The 23,688-nt window shown below is 54.5% G+C and overlaps 9 protein-coding genes across 9 annotated transcripts; 5 read left to right on the plus strand and 4 right to left on the minus strand.

The window, feature by feature from the left end:
- Positions 1-802: 802 nt before the first annotated feature.
- TrAtP1_010254 (uncharacterized protein) lies at positions 803-955 on the minus strand (the record flags this gene model as incomplete). The annotated part of the gene is made up of 1 exon (XM_066114621.1): positions 803-955. One exon carries the CDS (start codon positions 953-955, stop codon positions 803-805), a length of 153 nt encoding a protein of 50 aa, XP_065970717.1.
- A 417-nt stretch (positions 956-1,372) lies between these two features.
- TrAtP1_010255 (uncharacterized protein) lies at positions 1,373-3,918 on the minus strand (the record flags this gene model as incomplete). The annotated part of the gene is made up of 2 exons (XM_066114622.1): positions 1,373-3,701; positions 3,824-3,918. 2 exons carry the CDS (start codon positions 3,916-3,918, stop codon positions 1,373-1,375), a joined length of 2,424 nt encoding a protein of 807 aa, XP_065970718.1.
- A 710-nt stretch (positions 3,919-4,628) lies between these two features.
- Positions 4,629-5,274, minus strand: TrAtP1_010256 (uncharacterized protein; the record flags this gene model as incomplete). The annotated part of the gene is made up of 2 exons (XM_066114623.1): positions 4,629-4,865; positions 5,239-5,274. 2 exons carry the CDS (start codon positions 5,272-5,274, stop codon positions 4,629-4,631), a joined length of 273 nt encoding a protein of 90 aa, XP_065970719.1.
- Positions 5,275-6,271: 997 nt separating this feature from the next.
- Positions 6,272-8,027, plus strand: TrAtP1_010257 (uncharacterized protein). The gene has a single exon (XM_014089839.2). The coding sequence runs from the start codon at positions 6,469-6,471 to the stop codon at positions 7,777-7,779; it is 1,311 nt and encodes a 436-aa protein (XP_013945314.2). The 5' UTR covers positions 6,272-6,468; the 3' UTR covers positions 7,780-8,027.
- Positions 8,028-9,478: 1,451 nt separating this feature from the next.
- Positions 9,479-10,921, minus strand: TrAtP1_010258 (uncharacterized protein; the record flags this gene model as incomplete). Its single annotated transcript, XM_066114624.1, has 1 exon — positions 9,479-10,921. The coding sequence occupies one exon, from the start codon at positions 10,919-10,921 to the stop codon at positions 9,479-9,481; it is 1,443 nt and encodes a 480-aa protein (XP_065970720.1).
- Positions 10,922-12,047: 1,126 nt separating this feature from the next.
- Positions 12,048-12,839, plus strand: TrAtP1_010259 (uncharacterized protein). The gene has a single exon (XM_066114625.1). The coding sequence runs from the start codon at positions 12,332-12,334 to the stop codon at positions 12,710-12,712; it is 381 nt and encodes a 126-aa protein (XP_065970721.1). The 5' UTR covers positions 12,048-12,331; the 3' UTR covers positions 12,713-12,839.
- Positions 12,840-15,158: 2,319 nt separating this feature from the next.
- Positions 15,159-16,367, plus strand: TrAtP1_010260 (uncharacterized protein; the record flags this gene model as incomplete). Its single annotated transcript, XM_066114626.1, has 2 exons — positions 15,159-15,211; positions 16,214-16,367. The coding sequence occupies 2 exons, from the start codon at positions 15,159-15,161 to the stop codon at positions 16,365-16,367; spliced, it is 207 nt and encodes a 68-aa protein (XP_065970722.1).
- A 202-nt stretch (positions 16,368-16,569) lies between these two features.
- On the plus strand, positions 16,570-17,094 carry TrAtP1_010261 (uncharacterized protein; the record flags this gene model as incomplete). Its single annotated transcript, XM_066114627.1, has 1 exon — positions 16,570-17,094. One exon carries the CDS (start codon positions 16,570-16,572, stop codon positions 17,092-17,094), a length of 525 nt encoding a protein of 174 aa, XP_065970723.1.
- An 81-nt stretch (positions 17,095-17,175) lies between these two features.
- On the plus strand, positions 17,176-23,361 carry TrAtP1_010262 (uncharacterized protein). The gene has a single exon (XM_066114628.1). It carries the CDS (start codon positions 18,260-18,262, stop codon positions 22,595-22,597), a length of 4,338 nt encoding a protein of 1,445 aa, XP_065970724.1. The 5' UTR covers positions 17,176-18,259; the 3' UTR covers positions 22,598-23,361.
- The last annotated feature ends 327 nt before the right edge of the window (positions 23,362-23,688 follow it).

Raw genomic sequence — 23,688 nt, forward strand, 5'->3', positions numbered from 1 at the left:
AACAGTTATATAACCGCAACCCCCTCCGTCTACGCCGTTACATCGCCACAATGCCGAAACGAATACCCCCATCCTCAATCGTCAACACCACAATCCGATCCTCTCGCAGCAACGCACATTCAAGACCCAGCTAACAAACACCAAACGGCACCTTGTCATCACCCAAGGCCTTCAGCAACAGCCATTCGTGCACAACTACACACAGCGCACAGCACACCACGCAAACAAAATCTCGTCTCAAGCGTCATCGTCATATTATACAATTCATCCTACACTACATACAATTCGTCGCGCCCTCTACCACGGGCCATGCCTTTCCATCCCTAAAGACCTCCGTTCTCTCGCATTCTCAAGGAGTATCAAGCAGCAAAAAGAAGCAAATAAAGAAATTGCAATGGCGCAGCGCAATTCCAGCGAGAAAAAAAATCCCTTAGTCGTTCGTTACCAGCCAAACTCCCCGACGCCTCTTTTAGTCCTCCCAATACTTTTTTTTTCAACGGCCTTTTGGACCCTTCATCCATGTCCCTACTTGTCTTCCCCTGAATACCATTTCAGTACGGCCACCAGACCAGGCCTGACCACGTCAATCACCCGCCGCTATGAAAGCAGGCGAGTCTGAAAATTACTTGGCCGAAAAGCACATATATATCCCTTCTAGCTTGCAACCATCATTGCAGGTTGCGACCTTGAGTACCCAAACGAGCATATAACCAGCGCAGCTCTTTTATCTTCTCACAAACAGAGACAAAGTACGCCTCCACAGCGAATCTATTTCAAGAGCGAGCAAAAGAAGACTCTTCTTTTACTCTTCTTCCGAGTCAGAGTCATCGCTCGAATCGTTATGGTCATGCGCCATCGCAGCAGGTCCATCATCAACAGGCTCTTGGCCGTTTTTGTACATTTGCGAAATAGCGGTCAACTGTGCGATGCGCGCCTCCTGCTCCTGCGCGCTCATGGGTTTGTTCTTCTTGGGCTTGGAAGCCGATTTAGGAGCCTGCTTTGCGGGGACCGCCCTATTAACTTCGGGCGACTTTGCTGTGGCGTTTGAACTTTTACCGAATCCTGGGAGCGCCTTCTTGCAAAGCTCCCATAGCTTGATCAGCGCTTCGTTACTGAGCTGGTCAATGTCTAGCTCGAGTTCGCCGTCGTTGTTTTCCTATCAAGACCAAACATTAGCACATTCTTCTTTGTACCGGCTCCAGCCCCGAACAGAAAGGGGGCACTTACGTTTTGACCCGTGTCACGCTTAATTATGTCAATAGCTTGGTCGAGGTTGGAGAACTCAAGATCGTTGATGGCGCTCGCGATCTGGTCCTTGTCCGCTGCCGACAGGCTCTTCTTGGGAGCCGGTTTCTTCGCAACACCCGCCTTCTTAGGAGGGGGGCGCGTGGCTGGACGACTTGCGCGCAGGGGCGCTGCCCGCCGCCTTGCTCTTGCTTGGCTTACTAGACTTCTTGACCGCCTTGTCCTGGTGCTTAGCCTTGCCTTCGCCGCCCTGGTTCTGCGCCGCCTTGTAAAGGGCCTGCTGCACGGTTTCAACAATGACCTTTTGGCATTCAATCATGGCCTGCGCTTCCCCGGAAGCAAACATGCGGTTGAGTTTACTGCTCTCTTCTTCCAACTTGGCTTTGAGTTGCTGGATCTCCTTGGAGTTGTCTACGGCGGGGGCTCCGGCCTCGTCTTCCTCGCTATCGTCCTCCTCCTCATCGTCACTAGCGTTGGAGGCAGACGCAGCGGGTGCGTTGGCCTTTGCGTATCTGGCCAGCCATGCATCCTTGCCCTTCATCTGCTGGTTGTAGAGATCCTCAAGCTGCTTGGCCACCATGGATACGGGGTTGCCCTGATCGGGAGGTCCGTTGAACTGGTAGCAGTTGGTAAAGACAAGGCGCACATTCTTATCAAACTCCTTGGCGTTGGCAATCTCGCCCCCGTTCAACATGCGCGACACCTTGCCCAGGTCCATGGGCTTCTTGATGATGGCGTAGTAGTCGGGAATGTTGAGGCCTTCAGCGTCGACGGCATCGAGGAACCACATGTTGAGCGTCGAATTCTTGGGGTGCATGAGCTCCGCCAGTGCCTCGTCGCAGAATTGCAATTCGGGCTTGAGTTTCTTGCGAGAAGGCTTAGTGGTATAATCGATATCCTTGGGCTTCGGTGCCCTTACCGTCCGTTTTGGTCTATCTCCGTCTGTGGCTGTTGAGCCGCGACGATCCGCAATGGGCTCTGCGGCCTGCGGCTTGGGTTTCGATGCAGCCACGGGGGGTGGCGGGCTGGATGCAGGCCCCGAGGATTGCCTTCGCGCGGCATTGTCGGGTCCGCTTGGCAGGACGCGAGGCTCGCGGGGAGGTTTGGGCTTGGCTACAGATTTGGGTCGCGCAGGCTCGTCGTCGGGGATGATGACGGCCTCTTGCCACACATTTCGTACTGCGTAGAATGCTGCATCTGTGACATCGTGTAAGGCGCCGTTGAAGGTCAGAGTGTTTTCAAAGATGAGCTGCAGGTCCTTTTGCATGTCACCAAACGTAGTGTAAGTGCTACTGGCGTCGCGGAGGCCTCGGTCAATCTGAGCCAGATCCATGGGATTCTCAATCCTTGCCAAGTAGGACTCTCCCAATGCCGGCCACAGCTTCGGGACGGAATCCCGGAAGTGGCCACCATGCTTGGTCTTCTTGACCCTGCCGATGATCCTTCTGATTTCACGGCGCTGGAAGAGTGAAAGTTTCTTGTCGCGAATCCCTGAGTCATTCCACTTTTGCAGAGAAGCAAGACGTCCCAGGCCACGATCGTTGCCAGGTACGGGAGTACCGGCTTGCTCGCTTTTGGGCGTCGCCGTGATGGCTGCACCTTCATCCTTTGGCTCCGTCTTTGCTCGCTTGGCAAGCGGCTCGTCATCCTCCTCCTCCTCTCGTTCCCGAGAAACCTTTGAGCTGAGAGCGTCGGTCATGGACACTTCGAAGGAGGTGTTAATAGGGGATTTGGAGTCAATAGCCAATTGAGAGATACCTGATGAGCCGACATCAACATCTGATGAAGGCGGTGCCTCTTGCGCCTCTTCAACTTTGGGCTCGACGGGCTCTTCGGCGGGCTTGTCAACGGGTTTATCGGCAGGCTTATCGTCGGTCATGATGGTGTCGGCATCAGCGTCTACGTCAGCATCGGCATCGGCATCGGCATCGATGTCTGCACCAGAATCGGCAGCAGGAGGTTTAGACTCATCAGAAGCCTTCTTCTCGGTGGTTTCCTCGGGCGCAGATTCCTTGGGGATCGTAGGCGCAGCAGTCTCTTCATTGGCATCTGTCATTTGCACATCAGAATTTTCTTGCGTTGACTCAGCCTTTGGCTCTTCTTTTTGCGCCGCTGGTTCTTCAGAGGCCTTCTTTTCGGAGGCCTTTTCTGGTGCCTTTTCGGGGGCCTTTTCTTCCTCATTGGCACTGTCAGCTGGTTTATCTTGGCTAGCTTCGGGCTTTGCAGCCGCCGCGGGCGTTTCGTCGCGTGGCGCGTCCTTGTTCTCTAGCTTGTCGCCTTCTCCATTGACAGCAGCCACGCCATTGGGAGTGGCGGCATCAGCGGGTGACGATTTGCCATTGACAAGAGCCTCGTCAGGCTTATCCGATGAGGGCTTGTTCTCAAGTTCGGGTTTCGTCTCAGTTTTAGATTCGGTCTGGGCGTCCTTGGCTGGCTCCGAGGCAGGTGGTGCATGGCTAGACAAAAACAAACAGCACCCCAGTCAGCACTACAAGCGCATCTTGATGCGAGAGGTAATGATCAAAAATCATCCAGAGAGCACTGCGACAATAAGCTCCCAGCGCGAAACTGCACTCACCCGTTGACATCAGCAGTCTTTTCCTTGTCGGGCACGGACGGCGAGTCGCGCGCCGCAGGGTCCGCGGTCGGTGTATCCGTTGTCGGCGACGCCATGGTTGCGGTTGGCGATACAGGGGGCTGTAGAAAAAAGCGTGCGCCGAAGAGTCTGGTGAATGATCCGAGAGGTGGTATTTAGCAGTGGCGCGACATCAAACTCGGCAAGGGCGAGCGCCCTGCGAAATCTAGCAGTATTGAGAGCGACAATGGAAGCGCAAGGCTTCGAGGTTGCGACAGGCGCGGCGGGTTGAGTCGAGCGCTGTTTCTAGTGATGATTAAAGAGTATGTAGGGAGAAGAGAGTTGAAAGAAGAAGAATGAGGCGCGGAGATGGTGGAGAGGGAAGCGTGGAGTTGATGCGCCCACAAAGACAGCAAAAGCTATTCAAAAGTGGGAGGCGCGGCTGCAGCACAGACTCGGGCGACGTTCAATGGAGGTGCGGGATGCGCGCGCAAGGCGGAAGCTTCAGTGCAGCGCAAGCAGCTTCCCCAAGTGACGGGATTGTGACTGTGCAGTGCAATGCAGATCAGCAGCGCTCGATGCGATGCGGTGCGATGCGATGCGACGCGATGCGGCGGAAGATGCAGCTGGAGACGGCGCTGGAGACGGCGGCTAGTGACGAAAGCGGGCGGAATGCCTTTCGTCACGATGGCAAGGAAGAAGCTCCCCCAAAAAAAAGGTGGGCGGAATATTTTTTGGAGAGAGAGAATGCGAAAGGACGATGGTTGGTCGGAAACCGGAACAAGTACCGTGGGCAGCTTGCGACGGGCTAAAGGTCGGCAAAGGCTGAGGCGCGGGCTGTGGTTGGCTGGAGGAGGCGGGATGCGAGGCGGGCGATGCGGCAGGTACTTGCAGGAGCGGGATTATCGATTTTCCAGGCGACGAGGGGGGAGGGGAGGGCCTTTGCGAGGAAAAGCGCGTGCACGTCAGTGAGATTTGGCCGGTCGGAGGCGCGGTGGTATTTATGAGAGACGAAGGCCGGCGGCGCGACGGGCTTGATTTGCAGCTACCGGGGCGGCGGGTGGGTTATTGCGTTAGCGCGGCGATTGCTGTAGGCCACGCTGTGGCTGGTGGCTGGGCATGCCGCGGCGGTGATTGGCTGCGGCCCGGCCAAGTGAAGTGCGCCACGCCGAGTCTGGCTGGGGCCACATTGCGGCGCTCGCAGCTCTTCTCGTGAACAAAGAAACAGGCAACGAGAGCTACCGTTTATTATCGCGACTGCGGGACGGACGAGCCAGACTGCATTGGAGCTGACCGCGTTTTTGCTCTGCGCAGGACCCTGCTTTCAGCTTCCCTTCTCTTGCTGTGATTTACTTGTAGGCCCACTCGTTGCACACATACGCGTGCTTGTGCTGCATGCCCAACTGACTAATACCTACAGCCGGCGGTAAGAAGGGATTGGTGGCTGCCTGCATCTTGGAAAGACCCGGTGGTGGCACATCGTATAACTCGACTGTAGTAGGAAAACCGCGATCGGTTCACAGACGCAGCGATGGAGACGATCCATTGGGTCTCGCCGGTGGGTTCGCCTGAAATAGGAGGCTTGTCGTGTCTCTGAGATCCCCCACTCCCTTCCACCCAGCCCGTGTTTTTGTCTACCCGGTAATAAACAGAGCGTTGATTGTATTTTGAGAGATGCGAGATGAAAGGGCGAGAAAAAAAATATCAGTATGAATCCATTGCAATACTCAGCATCCCAGGGACATCATCAGCGTAGATTTGACGACATGGAAACGGAAAGTTCAATTGCAAAAACATGTCAGCTGCATCCGCCTACAATCAAGATCTGTAGCCAGTTTGGATGACATCGGATCCACGCGTCGCCGATAACAATCAGCGCAAGACAAAAAAGCTGGAGACGCGCCAGAAAAAATTCCTCTATCGAGTCTGCGCCCCGTCCACATGCAATAAGCATGACTTCCGCGCCCAAAAAAGAGAAAAAAACCTACCGCTGTGGCGGGTGCAGAGCTGCGGCGCCACTTGTAAGCCTAACCAGGCGATCCACCAACCGAAAGCAAAGAGCGCAATTTGGGCGTCTTGGCCTTGTCCATTGGTGAAAAACAATAGCCAGCCAATGAACAGCCGCAGGTGGAGGCACAAATTTCAGAGTCTGGTTAGGCACAAGCAACGCAACAACCTTAGTTTCTGTTGCAGGGATCGCGCCGCCAGCCGCCTTTTGCTGCGCCGTGCCTGAACAAGGCCGGCAAAAGCTCGGTAACGTGGCAGCAGCGTTGCTCCAGGAGCACGTGCGCAGCACAAGGTTAAACTCTTATCTCTATCTAATATGTCACGTGCCTATCGATAAGAGAAATGTCTTATGTCATCAGTATCTTTTCTTGGAGCCAATGCAAGCTGTGGGGAAAATCGACACAATCACGCTAGACTCGGCCAGTCCAAAAAAAAAAAAAAAAAGTTCACTTTGGACTACGACTTAGCAGCGACCCGTGAAATTTTCCCATCTGCTCAAGAAAGATAAGATAACCACATCTTTTCTTCACATCCCCCTTCTTCACCTCTTTTCTTCCCCAGGACAACAAATAACCCGTAGTCGGGCTCTCTTTCTGTCACGATTCAGCGGACAGAAGAGAGGATCACCAAAATCACAGCCTATGGTGCAAGGCTTCTCACTTCCCAATCTCTACGACGTCGCCAGTCAGAACCTTTCGTTTCTTCTCCCGATGTCGACCCCAAAGAGAAAGGCGGCGGCCAAGCTGGCGACCCCGGTCGTCAAGCCCGATGCCAGGAGAGCAACCAAGAACACAATTGACGAGTCCAGAACGACAGTCGCTGGAACCGACGCCCTGCAGAGCTCGCCGGCCGATCCCATCGAGATCTCGGATGATGCTGACAGCGACGAGGATCTCTCCGACATGGACGAGGACGTCAACGACGAGGCCGAGGCTGGCAAGGGCGCAGAGTCACAATCGTTGGCCAATGGCCAGCAGAACCAGAACCAGAACCCTAAAAAAGACGACGCAGAGGATGGCGAGTCTGACGCCGAAGGCACATCCCCCTCCTTTGGCGAGCTGCTGCGCGGCAACGAAATCATCGACGTCAATGCCCTGCTCCAGCAGTCTGCCGCAGACAGCATTGCCGCCGTCGAGTCGTCGCGAAGCGCCATCGCCCCTCCCAACCACCAGTCCCTCACCACCGTCCTCACCCAGGCCCTGAAAAGCGACGATACAGACCTCCTCGAGTCATGCCTGCACACGACGGACATCCCCACCATCCAAAACACAATCGAGCGCATCGACAGCTCCCTGGCTGGCGTCCTGCTCAACAAGCTCGCCGCCCGGCTGCACAGACGGCCTGGCCGCGCCGGAACCCTCATGACCTGGGTGCAGTGGACGCTGGTTGCCCATGGCGGAGCCCTGGCCGCGCAGCCCAAGCTCCTCCACGACCTCAACAGCCTGCAAAAGGTGCTTGCCGAGAGAGCAAAGGGCCTCAACAGCCTGCTCGCCCTCAAGGGCAAGCTGGACATTCTCGAGGGCCAGATGGAGCTGCGGAAGAAGATGCAGCGAAGCGCCGGCCTGCTCCAGGACGGCGAGGACGATGCCGACGACGAAGACGTCATCTACGTAGAGGGCGAGGAGAAGGATGAACAGGATGCTGCCGCCGCCACCAATGGCACTCGCTCCCGGAGAAGAGGCGGTGCCTCCAAGGCTGCCCGCGATGAGGACGAGGATGAGGACGACGACGACCGCGTGCTCAACGGCTTCATTGGCGACTCTGAAGACGAGGAGGAAGGTTCCGAGCAGGGCGAGGATGAGAGCGGTGCCGACGAGGAGCCCCTGGATGAGGACGAAGTAGACTTTGACGATGTTGATGAGTCCATGGGCGAGGATGACGAGAGCGACGTGGAGGTTGCACCGCCGACAAAGGTTCAAAAGGTGACACGGTCATTTGGCAAGAAGAAATGAGAGAGAAACGAATGAAGAAATCAAGGCATCTGTGTGTGTATGTATGTATGTATGTATGTGGCTGCATGTAAAAGAGAAAAATTGGAGAAGGGCAAAGGGGAGAAAAAGAGAAGTGCTGCAAAAGGGAGGCATATAAGCATGATTAGGTCTTCACAGTATTGGGCGTTTGGATCTTTTTTTTACTTTTTTAATATGTTTGTCAAAAAGAGTAGACATGATTAATGGTCATCTTATTCTTTTCTCTCTTGATATCGGGGTTCTAAATCATGTAGAGATCATTTAGTGGTGAATATAGTGCTGTGTCTGCAGAGACGAGGGGATAGACATGGTCAAGTGTACATGACCAATAAATAAGAGATTGTACGAAACAGGCACGTCAATTCATCCCAAGGTTAGTATGTAACAGTGAATCAGCTCCTCATTTGCTATCAGATATGAAATCTACCCTTGCGAGGAAAAGGAAAAAAGTGTAACCATACTTCTTTTACAAGTTAATCTCATAACAATTCATCATCTCTCCTTTCTGTATTTCATCAAAGAAAAGAAAAAAAAAAGAGAGAAAATCAGTCCCATCGCTCAAAAACTCAATTCATTTGCTCGCTCGCTCGCTCTCTTTCTCTACACAAATCTTTTGTTCGCCATACGTAAAATACTATAGTAGTGTAAAAAAAAGAAAAAGAGACATAAATTTGCTGATATTCCTCCTTATTCTCTCAGGAGCAGCTACAGATAAAAAAAAAAAAAAAAAAGGATGCCTGTTTACGCCAATCCACCCATTGCCATGCAAAAAAATAAATAAGGAACGTAGACAATAGCGAGCTAAAAGAGGAAGAATAAAAAAAAACCAGCAAAGAATCTCGTGTATCCATGGCCATAGAAATAAAAAGGGGGGGTAAGCCATTAAAAATGTCGTATGATGGTGGCGCAAATGAAAAGTGGCAGCTTGCTCTGCAGCGTACAATGTCAAAAAGCACGCCCAAAAAAAAAAAAAAATAGAAAATTGCTTCTTTCGCTCGCTCGTCTTGGGAAATGCCACATTGCAGAAGCGCTCATGATGAATCAAAACTGGCAATGAGACGAAAAGGCAGAATCATGCGCAGAGAAGCCACGGCAGCGCAATAAAGCCGCTTAGATGGCCCAACTGCCTCTCCTCTCGCGCACGCCCCAGGCCAATGGGTCGAGGTTGTCCAGATCTGGGTGCTGTCTCACCCACTCCGTAATGTAGGACCGTAGCGCCACCCATCGCGGGCATCTCTCCTCCTCAGGGGCGGACTCGTCCACCGTCACCTCCACCATGTGGCCCTTGGCCATTTGCTTCGCGTCGTCCCTTCGCAGCTGCTCGATGCCAATGTGGCTGATTCGAGAGAGCTCTTCGTCAAAGCCACGCGCCATGGCGGGATAGCCGAGCGACAGGTAGTTGTATACTTGGGTAACAAAGCCCCCGTCAAAGTCTTGCAAGATCTTGTCGTCGCGCTCGGCATTGGCCTTTTCCCTCTGCAGTCGCTCCTTGAGACCACTCAGCTCTTCGGCAGCACCGTTGGGGTGTTGGTGAGCTGCGCCGCCCCAGAGAGCGCCGCTATGGCTCGAGGTGAGTCCAGACGACGCATAGCCAGAAGGCGAGAAGATGGACACGGGCTCTTCGCTGAGAACACCGGTGTCGACAGCATCATGGTCGGGAAAGGTTGCGGTAATGGGTGTCTCAATCATCTTGGGGTTGTGCAGCTCGGGGGGGCACAATGAAGCCTCCGGTTGATTCCGACCTGCAGCAGTACCCCCTCCAGAGCCCGGCCTGGCCCGGCAGATCCCGCGCTTGGTCCTCAATCATGTGCGCCTCAAGGGGGTCTTCGGGCTCGAGCGTGGTGAACTTGGGAGAGGGGCATCGTCGAAAGACGAGGTCCTTGCCGAGCATGGGAGGGGAGGGGCCCTGGCGCAACTTAAGGAGCTTCGGGTCATGATCGGGCGGAAGTCGGAAAGCGCCAAACGGCCTGCCGAAGGGACTGGCACTGGGTTCCTGGCGGCCGGCGACCTGCTGAGACACGGGCGGGTGGGGCTCGCCCGGCGCGCCTTGGCCATGGGCTGGAGGAACCGCCTGCGCGGACGAGGTTTGCGCTTGGGCTTGGGCTGCATGGCGATTGGCCTCTGCCAGCGCCATGTGCATCTCAGCCGCCGAGTCTCGCCGGTCGTCGGTAGGCGAGAGTGGCTTGGTGGTTGTCCACATGAGATCGGGAGGGGACGGCAGCTCCATCTTGTCCAGATCAGAGTCAGACCGGATGATGGGGCTGTCTGCAGCAGTGGCAGCCTCAGGAGCAGCCTCAGGAGCAGCAGCAGCAGCATCCTTGTCCTTATCCTTCTCCTCGTCCTCCATAACCACAGCCTCTTCATTGTCCACATCCATCCGATCTCCGCCTCTCTCCTGCTCCAGGCGCAGCGCATGCTCCTGCATATGCTTGTGCCACCAGTTCAGCCCCAGGTTCGACGATTTACGCCTAAGCCTGTACTGGCCGGCCTCTTCATCCGGAGGAGAGGCTTCGGGAGACGTCTCGCTGTCAGATGAGCCCTCCCGAAAGTAGAAATGGGCCACGCCACCCTCGCGGGGGCGGCTGTTGGGGAAAGCTGCCAGGGCAACCTCTTCGATCTGCCGCGCGACTTCTTTTGCTGCCAGCTCCAAGAGATATTCCTGGACTCCCTCCTCCTCAGTCTCCCGCCGAGTGGGCGGCGATGGGCGCTTTTGGACATGGCGGGGGGCTTCTTCCTCGCCACCGGCGTGCCCATGTTGTCTTCGATTTGACTTTGCTTTCGCAGAGTAAATGTGGTTTGTGTAGGGTGTAATGTCTGTCTTGTCCGCCGGCTTGGTGGCGGGCCCCTGCTCGCCAACTCTTCTTGAGCGCCTGGAGGTCTCAATGAGCTGAGGAGCAAAGCGTCGCCTCTCATGCGACTCGTCATTGTCCTGCGCCGCCCCGAGAGAGAATTGCGCCTCGGGAGATCGCGGCGATGGTTCCGGGGTCAGCTCTGGATTGGGACCTATCCTGTGCTGCGACGTGTAGTCGTAGACGTTCTTACGATACGACTGGAACGACGTCTCGATCGGAACAGGGACAAAGCGCCGCCGCGGCGGATCCGGGTTGGACATGTTGACGTCCATGGCTGCTGCAGGTGGGCGGGCGATCTGCGCTGGCGGGGGAGGATTTGAGTGAATAACCGGTTGACAGATGACCGGCTATGAAGGGTATAAGGCCGCGTTGGGATGGGTGGGATCGGATTTCAGGAGCCTTGCTGGAAAGGTCCAAGAGAAGAGAAGAGCGACGTTAGCAGGAGGACATGCCCTCGGGGTCGCTTTTGTCGGTCGAGGCGGTATAGAACGTGGTCGCACAGGTCGCCGCCGTGGCTTCGTGGCTTCGTATGCGGGATGCGGTATCGTACAAGTGCGTACCAGGTATAAGCAGCACGAGCAAGCATGCACAAGGTTGGTATGGTGCAGTATGTGTATGTATGCTCTGTTGGCGGGGCAGAGAGCGGCTCTCTCGTGCTGGCGCTCTCTATATGGCTTCGTGTATGTAGGTTTTGGTTGTAGGTACTCGTACCGTACGAAAGGAGTATGAGCACTCCGGTACTTGTATGTTCTTCGCGATTCTAGACGTTCCGCGCGAGCAGGGATGGCGATGCAGATGCAGATGCTCGGCCCAGGGCCTTTTGCTTTCTTGGGGACGTGTCCGGGACGAGTTCGTGCCTTGCTGAGCGGCAAGGACAGACGGCCGAATGGAGCGCTGTGTGCCTGTTCGCCGCCCTCTAACCTGTCGAACCCGAGCAAGTCAGAGGAGGCGATGCGGGGACGCTGCGGATAGCATGGAGTTGGTGGTGCGGCGCCGGCGCTCACGATTTGTGATTTGACGGCTGGAGAGTTGGAGATGGAGATGGTCGGGGCGGTGGACGGGCCAAGTGCCCGCACAGTGGGCTGTTAGGTAATGGGCGGGCAGCGCACGGTCTCAGGTGACAGGCGCCGTAGGGGAGAGGGCGTTGGGGGATGCGTTAGGGATGCGTTAGGGATGCGTTAGGGACCCGTCGGGGGGTTGGAGGCCGGTTAGGGGGGGCTAGCATCGGTAGTTTAGGCGCTGTGCTCCCCCCTGAGCCGGCGGGAACGTGGGCGGGCACCATTGGACAATGTGCGCCAACTTGACAGATTGATGCTGTGTTGCCATTGTTCAATCCTGGCCACCACAACAAGCGAGCAATCGGTGATATTGGACGTGTAATGAATGTAATGAATCAATTATAGAAACTCGCAAAGGCTAATTGGCAATTCCCACGTAAGAAAACTCTAAACCGTCCAGAATGTGCGCACGTGCAGCGAGCCACTCATCCGCCTTCCGCGTAAGATTCTACCATCTCAGTAAAGTCCCCCAGGGCCACAGTCTGTGCCCTATCATTCCGGCACGGTGCCTGTACCTGAACGGAGCATCGAGTCGAGGAAAATCTCCAATCCAATGCCCCTCTTTCTCTTTGCGTGCTCGTGCCTCGTCCTCACCGGTTTTTACGCCCCTCGCATCCTTGCGCCATGGGTGATCATGAGGAGGCTAGTCCGTTGGAAAATCTCTTCCCCCGCATGGCTACAGACGGGCCACCACGTTGTTTGCTGCAGCTGTTAGGTAATGCCGGGCGTGAGCTGACAGCGACGGAGCATCGTGGTGTAAGCTTCAGTATAAGCCGAGGCTTTGGATGCATCATCACTTTGTGTATTGGCATTGTATTGCTAATAGCTCGTCGATGGTGGTATTGGATGTTGGATGTCGTGCTCGTACATTCAACCAAGACTACTAATGATACCGCAATCAGCCGCCAGTACCGCCTCCCTTGCCTCCGCAGACAGAACGCAGATACAGCAGATAAGAATGTCGTTATCAAAACCAACATGGCCTCCTCGCCGTTCGCGTTCTAGAAGGGCTCAAGCAACCCTCCCTCGCCAGGCCCCTTGTTTGCGCCGCTCAAAAAATTGCTGGGGCTCACGGACTCTATCCGGCCTTCACGCCCGCCCTTTTTTCACGATACTTCACCGACACTTTGCCTTCTTTCTTTGTCTTTGCGACAACACTCTTTCCTTTACTTGTGCTGTTCTCTCTTGTTTAACCCTTTTCGGCAATCTAATGCCGACGGGCATCGGGTAGAGGGAACGCAAGAAGCATAAAAGTGCGCATGTGTTCCCGTGCCTGCAGCTTGCATGTACCTACACAAACCATAAAACAGCAGACCACCACCTTGGCTTGATTTCGTGATAAGCGCGACATTAACTTGATGCATCGCGGGCACGTTATTGGAGCCAACGGCCAGTCATGCATCCGATGACGGAGTATCGGTTATCAAATAGCACAGCTGTCTGTGTGAATACCACGTAGATACTGTACAACTGGTAGATGCTTGATACCGGATAGACAACGTTAGCACAGCATCTAAAGATGGCCACGAGGTGTGCTAAAAGCTGCTAAATCCAGGGGGGAAAACGTTCAAGGGAGCTGCGCCACGAGGGGGGCTGGAGCCGGGTCCAAAATCGCCACAGTCAACCAGTCAACAAAGTGGCTTTTTTTGTACGAGAAATTTTGCAGATCCGAGATTTCGCCCTCCGTATATTGTGGAGTTGCAGAACTGGACTAGGTACTGTTTTCGTCTTGAACCGAGTCCACGATTTCGCTTCGACAGACCAATTTTGGCCTACCAAGTGCCGAGCGCGCTGTTTTGAGATACGGCATGTTGCTCCGTGTAGATTGAGACTTGGCTGTCAATGTTGCTCCATCAATGACATTCCAGGCTTGATAGTGGTATATTTCCGTACAGTTCCTGTTTCTTATTTTAACTCGTGCTACTTACTACCTCTTGATTATATCCGATATTTCGTGGACAACGTTTCTATTTTCTGCTTCATCCTATTTTAATTAAATTGTATCCCGCCGTCAGACAGCTTGTTTAATTTCTGCCCTGAGGCGCTTTTCTCTCTTTAGTACCGAGCCGGATCCGGCTCGCGTAGCTGTCTGGGTCCCAAGGGAGAAAAGACCTGACATGTGCAAGCACAGAGTGCCGGGCTCAATCAGCGTTGTTGGGGGCATTCCATAGACAAGCCTGCAGCTGCTGGGCAATGGAAATTCCACGTGCTGCAAGGCGAGATAAACGGGTAGCTCTCGCTTGGAGACGCTGCAGCCACTCAGGCGAGGTGTTTGGAGTGTTTGGAGCTTGGGGCACATTGAGATGAATTACCTACGTGTACATGTAGTGGTAGAAGATTCTTTGATCTGTACTCGGTAGTATTACTTGCTATGCCTTGAAACCTGAATTGTTGTACTTGATTGACTCATTGTGGCATTTCACACTCACTCGATTAAACAGATTGCCTCCAAAACGCCAAGCAGTGCCTGTTTCTCCGCAAAATCTCTATAAGGCGAATACATCCAACATGTACCCTGTCCGATTCGATGAGAGCTGCTACCTGGCTCACCGCCACTGGGGAACGGAATGTTCGTGAGGAGCTTGGCCACGTCTTGGCAACTGGAAGTAATGCAGGCACGGCATGCAGAGCCCACTGAGATGCAGCGATGGGTGGAGCTGGGAGGAGAAGCATCATGATGAGTGAGGCCTTGTTTCAGATGTTGATGCACGAGGTTGTCTACCCTAAAGTTGATGAATCTTGAAGTTGAAAACAGCCCTATACTTTGTGCGAGGTTGCCAATGGATTCACGACAAAAAAAAACCCCCCATCAAATTCCTGTTTTTGTGTCTCTTGAGATGAAGCCTATGGTACAAACTGCTGTCGGATCCAATTGCTGAATTTGACTCTTGTGAAAGCTCCTTCATATACACCACAGCATCTACCTAGTCTACTAAGACAGGAACAAAAATGCGACATCACACAAGGCGGAATTTCCTTGCCGCTCATCATCCCCTGGCAAGATGATGCCGAGACAGTTAAAGTTTAAGGGGCCCATGGTAACGTGGCACAGGAATTTCTGGCAGCTGGGCTGTATCAACGCGATGGCCTCGTTACGCAGAGGGGAGGCGGATGAAAGAGTACCTATCTGCAATTGAGCTATTTTTTTTTATTAGGGTAGTCTTTTTTATAATGCTAAAAATGAACATGTCAAGTATATGAAGCAAAGTGCCTGTATAGCGATTATTTCTACCATGGTGTAAGTTGCGTGCAGATAGCACATGGTAGATGGTATAGATGGCTTGCATCGTGTTGAGCCCAGAACTTTGTGACGAAGAGAATCAACCGGCCCAGCGAAGCTGACTCCCTGTAAGTCGATATGAAGTGATTGATTGATGCCTTACTGTACAAAAAGCCACAATGTAAAAAAATTACAGCAAGTAAAAGAGAGGGCTGTTACGCTTTTGTGGAGATGAAAGGCTGTCAGGAGGCATTCCTCAGTTTCACCCATGCCGATGCTTACTTGTACATCAAATACACGTATCCGGCAGCTTCTTGCTTCCCTTGCAGCAGAGGAGGGACAAAAAAAAAAGTTGGTGGCGTGCCCGGCTGCCTCTTCTGTCTGCGTCTTGCATCCTTATCTTGTCCATCTCGCGGCATGGCTTGCAGGAGCATGACCCGAAATGGATACGCGCGATCGAGTGTCTCTCCAAGATACGTGTATACGTGAACCTCTCACACTTACCGAGCTTTCCCCGGTGCCCTCTTCTTGTTTTATTATTGTGGCCTCTGTCTATTTTTTGGTAGGTTTTTCTTGACGTTTCGTGCTTTGCTATTTTTATTACATTCACCTTTCTTACCGTTTTACCGTAGCATCCGTAGTCTGCTCGTAGTGCGTCGGACATAGCGGTGGCATACTTGTACACACCAGCCAATCGGGCTGCTGCCCCCCCCCTATGCGAGCCGGTCCCTCTTTTTTTTCTTTTCTCCTGGGAACCCCTGCAGCGTGCGTCCCGGACAAAAAAAAAAAAAAAAAACTTGGAAGTAGTACTAGAATGAGACAAAAAATTGGGATTGAAAAGAAAAAAAAAAAAAACGGTCCTGAATGGCTTGAGTGGCTGCAGGGGTAGTCCCGGTGTGGCTTTGCTGCGAGGGACCTGCAATTTGTATACAGAAATGGCGATTGAGTTTTCAGAGTGGATTGGCGCGCGGAATGTTGGTGGGAACAGAAGAAAGCTGGGCTGACGCTAAAACAGAGACAGACGTCCATGCCATTGATTTATTTTGAGTGATGTGATCAAAGAGAGGACAGGACAAAAGACGAGAACGGAGATTGCGAATCACACTGCATCGCACTGGTTTGCGTCGCGCAACCATCTCGGCTGCTGGGAAATTTGTGCCATGCATCTTATATGCCGTCGTGGCACGCACGAACCCGGCTCATGCATCCGGTGAAGCTGCGCGTCTGCAAAGTGAGACACACACACACACACACACACACACAGTCAGCTGGGTTGGGATAAACAGGGAACAGGGACAGGCACAATCGCAGCAGCAGATTGGTGGCAGCATTGTGCTGCCAGGATTCCTTTTCAGCAGCTCCTGTATCAGCTGCGGTATAAGCACCCATCACGACTGGAGCGGCTTCGATGCTACCGGCACACCAAAGGCAGCTAGCTAGATGCTAGCGGTAGGCCACCACTGTAGCAAGGCTGCTAAGCCTGCGGGACTGCAGCGCCGGCCCTATCAGACGCCGCTGAAAGCTGCAAAGTTGGGCTGTGCACCGCTTTGATAGGCGGCACAAAAGCCCCGGGTCCTTGCATGGGACATGCCGAGCAAAGGGAAACATTGGCTGGCAAACAGGAAGCAGGGCAAGGATCGGCATGGTCCAGGGGAGTGGGAAGAAGGACGAGGCAGAGGCCAGAGGAAATCGGGAATCTCGATCGCATCAGTATGACATGGAGAGCCAAGAGGCTTGGGAGAGGAAAGGAAAAAAAGCGGCATTAACGGGGAGGAAGGAATTAAATATGGAATCAGGAGGAGTGAGGGACAAAAAAAAAAAGAGAAAAGAAAACAAAGAATCCATTCTCTTCAACTCCATCCGGCTGAAACGAGCCTTTTCCCACGCAAAAGCTTCATGTAATGGAGGGCAACAAATAAGCCACCACCCCAATTGCGAGCAACTAGGCACAACAAGGTTTCCAGCTGATTGTGTCCCGCGCCATCGCCCTCTCAGCCGGCAACCAGCCTGTGACAATTGCTACAAGCACAAAGCTCGGCCGCAGGGATCCAGAGGGAAAGAAACAAAGATTGGGCGCCTCCTGGGCCTCAGTTCCGGTCGCAGGTCCTGTCAGGTGGAGGTGCTGCGCTGTTCTCGACGTGGTGCGACGGGGGGGGTGTTTGTTTAACAACGTACCTACAGATGGAGAGTCTCGAAAAGAAGAATTGGATGAAAAGGATAGAGAGAAGAGACAAGTGAAGAAAAATCTACTCCTATTTCTTTTTTCCCTCCCTCGCAAACTCAGCGTGTGTGCCTTGGGCTGCGATACACGTCCATTTACACTGGAATCTTGTCGAACCCGGGCCGTTTTCTTTGATGCCACCACGGCAAGCATCCATCACTCCCTGGATAGAGACAGAGATAACCAACGTCTCTATCTCTATCATCGCCATCACCACTAGCATCGTCAGCATCCAGATCCTCCTCGCCATTAGCGCCGTTGGCTGGTCTTGATCCGCTGCAAGTACTGCTACTAATACCGCGACTACGCAAAAAAACCAAAATCAAGGCACACGAGTCCACATACCACTCGCTTTCAGTAACAGAAAAAAAACAACGTTGGAACGGGCCACGCCGCTTCGGCCGCTAAAACCCAAACTCTCCAAACTCTCTTTTTTTTCCCTCCCTTTCGAAGTCGGCAGTTTTTCTCTTTCTTTATTCATTCATTTCCATTTTTCGTTGGGTCTTTTGAGCCACCAGCCCAGTAAACTAACTGCCGAGGGTGGAAGTGGTGTGCCTGGTCTTGCTGGCTTAGAGAGAGAGCAAGGCTATTTCCAGTATATGCATTTCTTGCTTTGCCTTGGAATTCCAACTCGCCTTCTCTTCCACTCTGCCCTTGTTGAATGAATTCGGCTCGCCCCAGCAACAACACACGCTACAGCCGTTTGTTTTCATCAAAGATAACCGAAGCGAGGCTTTGGCGTCGACACCCATCCAATACTGCCAGATACTGCGACTACCGGCTCAATTCATCTACACTGTCACGAGCCTCCGCTTATCCGCCTCTGGACCCTGGCCGCGCAGCTGCGGCTTCGTTCATGTCTCGCCCATCACGCGCGCACCCAATTGAGCGCCTAGCAAGGAGTTTTACTGTATACAGTAGACGACGGTCCAGCTCGCCCACCTGACCTGACCATCCCGAATAGAGAGGGCAAGACGGGGAAAAGATAAAAACAGGCAGATAACCGTATTGGGAGAGACGGGCATTTGGCGGCGGGTTGATATTGATTGAGGCTAGCTAATACGAGGTCGCATTTCCTCTGGAGGCTTTTCCCTCCTCTCTTTTGCTCGCCATGCCAGGAGATGCAGACGCCGCAGACGCTGGCGCCGAGGCTGAAGCTGCACCAGCACCAGCACAAGCACTGGCTCACGGCAGAGGCATTGCAGATAGCAGCAGTAAGACGAGTAACAGTAATGACGACGGCAGCAGCAGCAGCAGCACCGGCACCATAAGAGAGGCGCCAGAATCAGAATCAGAATCAGTACCAGTACCAGTATCAGTACAAGCAGCGCCATCAGCAGCAGCATCAGTGACAGCTCCAGCACCGCTCTCGCCACTCTCGACGTCGTCAACGGCTACCAGTCCCGTGTCGCCGACATTCCTTTCCGTGGCCGGCCGAGTCAGCACGCCTCTGAGCCTGTTTGTGGACTCTGCGCCCAGCAGCGGCGGCAAGCAGAAGAAGCTGCCCGCGACATCATCGCCGACGTCTCCCGGCTCCGAGTCTGCAGCAGCCATCCGCCAGCGCTATCTGGCCATGTCGTCGCCCACAGCCGCCGCTGGCCACGGGCAGGAGTCGACGCTGTCGCTGGGAGGGATCGCAGCGGCAGCAGCAACAGCGAGGATGCGACGGGAGCTGCGCGTGGACGAGGCAGTAAACGAGGCAGAGGTGGAAGAGGAACAAGTGGACGAGGCGGGCTGGAAGGAGAAAAGCACGGGCATGGGCACAGGCTCAGGCTCAGGGCCGCCGCTGCCGTGGTCGCCCAGCGCAAATCACGACGGCGGCAGCAGCATTTCCAATTTCAACTCCAAAAACCCGTCTGCTCCTGTTTCTCTCAACAGAAGCGCCAGCAATCAGCAGCATGACACCTCCAGAGGCATCATTTCCGCGCCCCTGCCCCAGAGCCCCGACGCACGCGCCAGACCCAGTCGACACGAGCGCCCCTCAAATTATGGCCGGGACTCGGATATTGCCAGCGCTGCAATTAGCACCGCGGCCTGGTCCCCTGCCCCATCAGCGCCAGCATCAGGTCCAGCATCAGCGTCTGCCTCGTCGCTGCGCCGCCCGCCGCCCGAGGACCCCCCATTGCACACGGGCAGCGTGCAGCCGGGCACCAAGCTGGCCCATCCAAAGCCCATCCTGCACATCGCCACCGACGAGGCGCGCCATCACCACCACTCGGACCTGCTCACGCGCTCGGCCTCGTCCATCAGCAACGTCGCCCACCTCGAGGCCACCGCCGAGCGCCTGTCCATGACCAGCTCCATCGACGATGCCATCCGCGACCTGCACGGCGAACTGAAACGCAGCGACAGCAGACGCTCCTCCATCCTCGCCGCCCGCGCCGCCTCTGCCGACGAGCACTCGACGTCGGCCTCGTCACGCCTGCGCCGCTACCCGTCCAACGGCTCGTCGTCGGCCGCCGCCGCCGCCCGCCAAAAGGGCTACTCTCCCGCTGCGTATGTCATGTCGCCCACAAACTCCCTCTCCGGCCGCATGCGCTCCGGCTCCAACGCCTCCACGGGCCCAGGCCGCCCGGAGCACGACGCCATCAACTCCATCCTGTCCCGCCACGGGCCGGGCAAGAGCTCCGTCAGGAGCGTGCGCTCCGCCAAGCCCTCGCTGGCTGAGATCTCCGAGTCGGAGCCCATCTCCCTGACCCAGCAGGTCCTGGACGAGGCCGAGCACGCCGCTGATGTTCTGTCCGATGCCGATACTGATGCTGAAGCTAGCGCGAGGAAAATGATTCAACAAGACGCAAACTTTGGGGGCGACGACTTCCACGAGATGATGGAGGGAGGCTTCCGGAGCCACAGGGCTTCCAACCTCATCTTGGTCAACCCAGACCTGCCCTCCGACCACGACAGCGAAGCCGAGAGGCCCATGACGGCGAACTCTACAAATACCTTTCAGGTGGCCCAGGAGGCCTTTGACGACTTTGACGGCGCTCACTGCGAGACGGATACGGAAGATGAGCGTTTCGCTACGGCCGACATGGGGGCACGCTTGCAGAAGCGAGAGAGGCTGCCGGAAGCGCACCACCAGCTCCAGCAGCACCAGGAGCCGTATCAGGAGCCTCCCCATCCTCCTCCCGCCCACGAAGACACCTCCCAACTACGCACCCCTCAACAACGGTCCTCTGGAGAGTTTGTGAGGCCGCAATCCTACTTTGATGCCCAGTCTGGCCAGCACATGCTGTACTACCCAGCCCGTGTTCCGGCCATGCTCAACCTACCCCCCAAGCTATCCCACAAGCCCAAGGCTGCTGATCGTAACCAGCGACGCTCGGAGCTCCTGAGCGCCATGATGCAGCCCAAGGAGAAGAGAAAGTCCATCGTCCCCGACCTGGAGCAGATTGCCCTGCCTGACCCCCTGAGCGGGCACCGCAATTCGTTTGCGGCCCTCTCAGTGGCAGACAAGCTCGACGACGTCGACGACGGCATTGCCACCACGCCTACACCATATTTCATAGAGGGGCCCGTTCCTCACTCCAGGGAAGTGACTGCACCCCCCTCTCTGGAGGACCTTCGCCGTCCTCAGAAGCTGTCCAAGCACGATGCCGACAAACGCAAGTCAAACATGGACAAACTAAGCACCCTCCCCCCCCACCTCCGGGCCAGCGTATTTTTCGAGCAGCCGTCTGAGAGCCCCGAGATTGAGGTCAGGGACGGATCGGCCATGGCTACCCTCGACAGCATCCTCGACGCCTCAGCGACCGCTCCCGTCAGTGCCTTTACCGACCATTTGTACGCCGGCAAGCTGGGCAACGAGGTATATGGACAGGAGAAGAAGAAGGATGGCAAAAAGAAGGCGGCCAAGCACAAGTCACAACAGCCTTCTACAAACACTCTTACCGCCGATTTGCCGTCCAAGGGATCGACTGTCAGGCTGCTCACTAAGCGAAGCAAGAGCAGTTTGCTAGGTATAGAGGCCAACGAGCCTGAAGCTGGCCCTAGTGGAGCCCATGATGACGGCCACGACGGAGCCCATGATGAAGAAGAGGGAACAAGAGAAGAGGAGCAGCTCGAGGAAGGTATCCTTGATGGCATGCCCACGACCCTTCTTGGCGAGATTCATCTTCGCAAGCAGCGACAAAAGGAGCGTTTGCTCAACCAGGGCAACATGGTGCCCCAGCGAATGCGAGCCACTCTCCTGGAGATGGATGCCGTTGCCGAGATGCAGCGCAAACAGCGCTTAAAGAGCCGCGTGAACCTTGCCTGGGAGGATCAAAACATTCCTGTAGAGCAACACTTGTCAGACGACGAAGACGTGCCTCTGGCTGTCATTGCCGCGATGCACGACGGCGCCAAGAATATGCTTGATCTCGAGCGTCCCATTGGCCTGATGGAGGCTCGCGAGATGGAGGAGAACGAACCCCTGAGCCAGCGCGCCGCCCGTCTGCAGGGCCGCGCCTCTGCCGCCTTTACTACTGCCAAGCGCCAGAGCAATCTGAGCCTGGGTCCTACACGCATGGCAGAGGTGCAGCCTGCAGCTGGCTCGCCACGCATCATTACGCCTGACGGAGCTGTAGACGACGATGCGCGCACCACCATTACCGCAACGGCTACATCTGCGGAGCCATTTTCAGCAGAGATTGAGGAAGAGACGCTTGGCGCCAGAAAGCGACGTCTGGCGGAATCGACACTGCCCAGGGTCCGCCCTGTTAGCAACGCGTTTTCCGCCGAGTTTTTGAGCCAGTTTGGCGACCTCGACGAAGACAAAGACAAGCAAGGCAAATCGCCCAACCCAGAGGACGAGACCCTGGGCCAGCGCCGCCGCCGTCTGCAGGCTGAACGCGAGGCCCGCGCACGAGAGATGAGCTACGGCAACCTGACGGGCGAGAGACTGACGGCTTATGGTAACCTGACGGGCGAACAGGCCAATAGGCTGTCTCGCCGAGTGAGCATGGCCGATATGCTTTCTGTGCACCAACTAGCCGAAGATCCTCGCATTGCGGAAGAACGACGCCGACAGGAGGAACACATGAGGATCACCGAACAGGACGCCAGGATGGCTGCCGTGAGGGCTCAGATGCCCACTGCCCTGGTGCTGCCGGGCAATGCTCGCTCGGGAGGCTTCAAGGGCGGCCAGTACAATGACGGAACAGGCGGTTTTGGCCTCGAGGCGTCCAGGTCGACGGCCGCTCTCAACACGCTGCATAGCCGGAGCTTCACCAACACTGGTCCCAGAAACCACCGGGCTACCATGATGATGCCCCCTCAGACTGCCTATGGCAGGCAGCAGTCGTATAGCGGAATGACTGGCATGAACCAGATGGCTGGTAATCCAATGTACAGCACCGCGCGCAACCTGTATAACTCTAATGGGGTTATTCAGCTGGGCACGGGGATGACGTTGCCGAATGGCAGCTTGGATCGAGTTGAGAGGTGGCGACAGGGTGTTGCCCCTTAGACGCTGACACTGTTGTTGGAGCATTACTTGGCATATTTTAAACCTTTTCTTTGTCTTGTTTCTTTTTGACTGTCAAGAGTCATATATATAGCCTATATAACTGCCCCTTTTGTTAGAGGCAGCGTCCGATCTGATTTCGATCCATACACGTCTGTTTCTTTTTTTGTTGTTTGTTGTTTGTTTGCTTTGTTGTTGTTGGGAGAGGAAGAGGATTGTGTATTTTAATAATACGGTTAAGCATTGCGTGGCGCTTTGGGAAGAAAATTGGATTTTTACATATTACTATTTTGATAAGGTGCGGAAACAATGGAGGGAAGAAGAAGAATTGAGAGCAGACTTTTGTGTGTGTTTTCACTTTTAATTATTTTCTTTAATGTAGACTGGGGGGGAGATGAGATTCCTTTTTAGGGGAGGGTGAGTAGATGTAGTGGGTGTGTATCAATGCATTTGGATGTTTTCTTTTGAATTGTTGGTGCGTGCTGTCTCTGACGAAGTGTGATTTGAACCGATGTTGAATGTGTAGACAACTGGATAGTTGTAAAGCTTGTCGAAGTGAGGTGTGAAACGGTACTGAAGAGGGATGAAAACGAGGGTGATGCGTAGTAAAGGGATGATTATGGGCTAATTGGACTACTTGTTGGAATGAGCTGGTCTGGGAATTGAATATGGATTGCCGGTTTCTCGCTAGTAGCGTTGAGATTGGCCTGTTAGTTATTATATCTAGGTTTGAAGGTGCTTGTGTTTGGTTGCCAATAGAGCTGGGCATCTATAAGTTCTATGGATAGATGATGGCTAGAGAGACTTTCTTAGACATGTCTATGCTGCTCAGTAAGTGTGATTATTGTTTTGAGGGCTAAAGACTGTATTGAGATGTTGATGAGAGAAGCTAATAAGTTGTATTGGCTGTGATTGCACTTGCTGATTTATATGCACATGTAAATCTCCAATGGCTCTGAAGCCGTTCTCGGCACCATGGCGCCATTCTTAAGCCACTAGCTTTGGCTGTACGAGATGTTGTCGGTTTAGTTCCCCATTGAGCAAGCCTTGTGGGCTGCAAAAGTCCTTTTATAGCGCGTGGAACTATTTAGTGC

Source organism: Trichoderma atroviride, chromosome 5 (genome assembly GCF_020647795.1).
Source record: "Trichoderma atroviride chromosome 5, complete sequence".
Taxonomy (NCBI): domain Eukaryota; kingdom Fungi; phylum Ascomycota; class Sordariomycetes; order Hypocreales; family Hypocreaceae; genus Trichoderma; species Trichoderma atroviride.

Coding starts and splice junctions, on each gene's coding strand:
- TrAtP1_010257 (XM_014089839.2), top strand. CDS start 6,469: ATGGTGCAAGGCTTCTCACTTCCCAATCTCTACGACGTCGCCAGTCAG.
- TrAtP1_010259 (XM_066114625.1), top strand. CDS start 12,332: ATGGGTGATCATGAGGAGGCTAGTCCGTTGGAAAATCTCTTCCCCCGC.
- TrAtP1_010262 (XM_066114628.1), top strand. CDS start 18,260: ATGCCAGGAGATGCAGACGCCGCAGACGCTGGCGCCGAGGCTGAAGCT.